We start from the raw sequence: 863 nt of genomic DNA on the forward strand, positions 1-863 counted from the left end.
GGGGCTGGGAGCCAGGACTCCTGGGTTCTCCCCCCGGCTCTGGGAGGAGAGTGGGGGCTGGTGGTTAGAGCAGGGAGGGCTGGGAGCCAGGGGGTGCTAACAGCCCCCCATCACTCCCACAGATGAGGGGGACATGACTGAGATCTGGTGGCAGCCTTTCCTGCAGCAGGGCCCGGCGCTGGAAGTGAGTGGTCCAGACGTGGCCGTGAAGCAGACGGGATTGTACCTCGTCTACAGCCAGGTAAGGGCCAGTCCCGGCCCTGGGGCCGGGTGGGAGCTGGCACCCCCTACAGGGGACAGGCCCCTGCCCCATTCCCCGCCCCCCTGAGCCAGCCAGTCCCCGCCCTGGGGCCGGGTGGGAGCCGGCGCCCCCTAGAGGGGACGGGCCCCAGGACCCCCAGTCCAACCCTCAGCCCCTCTCCCCTGCTGCCCCCCCAGGTGCTGTTCCACGACCCCACGTTCACCATGGGGCAGGTGCTGTGGCGGGCGTCGGCCGGGGGGCCGGGGCAGATCCTGCTGCGGTGTGTCCAGAGCATGCCCCGCGAGCCGGAGCAGGCTTACAACAGCTGTTACAGCGGAGGTGAGCGGGGGGGGGGTGTGTTATAGCTATTGGGGGGGGGAGACCACCCCGGAGGGAGGAATTTGCAGCCACTGGGGGGGCAGTTACAGGGAATGGGGGGGGCAGCAGGGAGCTGTCCAGACCCCAGCCCATGATGATGTGTGTCCCCCCCTCAGGCGTTTTCCAGCTGCAGCGCGGGGACCAGCTGAGTCTCCGGGTGCCCCGGGCCAACGCGTCGCTAGATCTCAGCCCGCACGGGACGTTCCTGGGCCTGGTCCGCCTGTAGAGGGCCGGCCACCCCCCC

At 70.0% G+C, this 863-nt stretch overlaps 1 protein-coding gene across 1 annotated transcript in view; it reads left to right on the plus strand.

The window, feature by feature from the left end:
* Positions 1 to 857, plus strand: part of LOC112112909 (tumor necrosis factor) — a 12608-nt gene extending 11751 nt beyond the window's left edge. The window contains exons 10-12 of the mRNA XM_029913624.1: positions 123 to 241; positions 439 to 580; positions 736 to 857. Of these exons, the coding sequence (XP_029769484.1) occupies positions 123 to 241; positions 439 to 580; positions 736 to 845 (371 nt within the window). The 3' untranslated portion in view covers positions 846 to 857. The remainder of the gene's footprint in view (positions 1 to 122; positions 242 to 438; positions 581 to 735) is intronic.
* Positions 858 to 863: the final 6 nt, after the last annotated feature.

This window comes from Terrapene carolina, unplaced genomic scaffold (genome assembly GCF_002925995.2).
Source record: "Terrapene carolina triunguis isolate 2854851 unplaced genomic scaffold, T_m_triunguis-2.0 Scaffold751, whole genome shotgun sequence".
Classification (NCBI taxonomy): domain Eukaryota; kingdom Metazoa; phylum Chordata; order Testudines; family Emydidae; genus Terrapene; species Terrapene triunguis.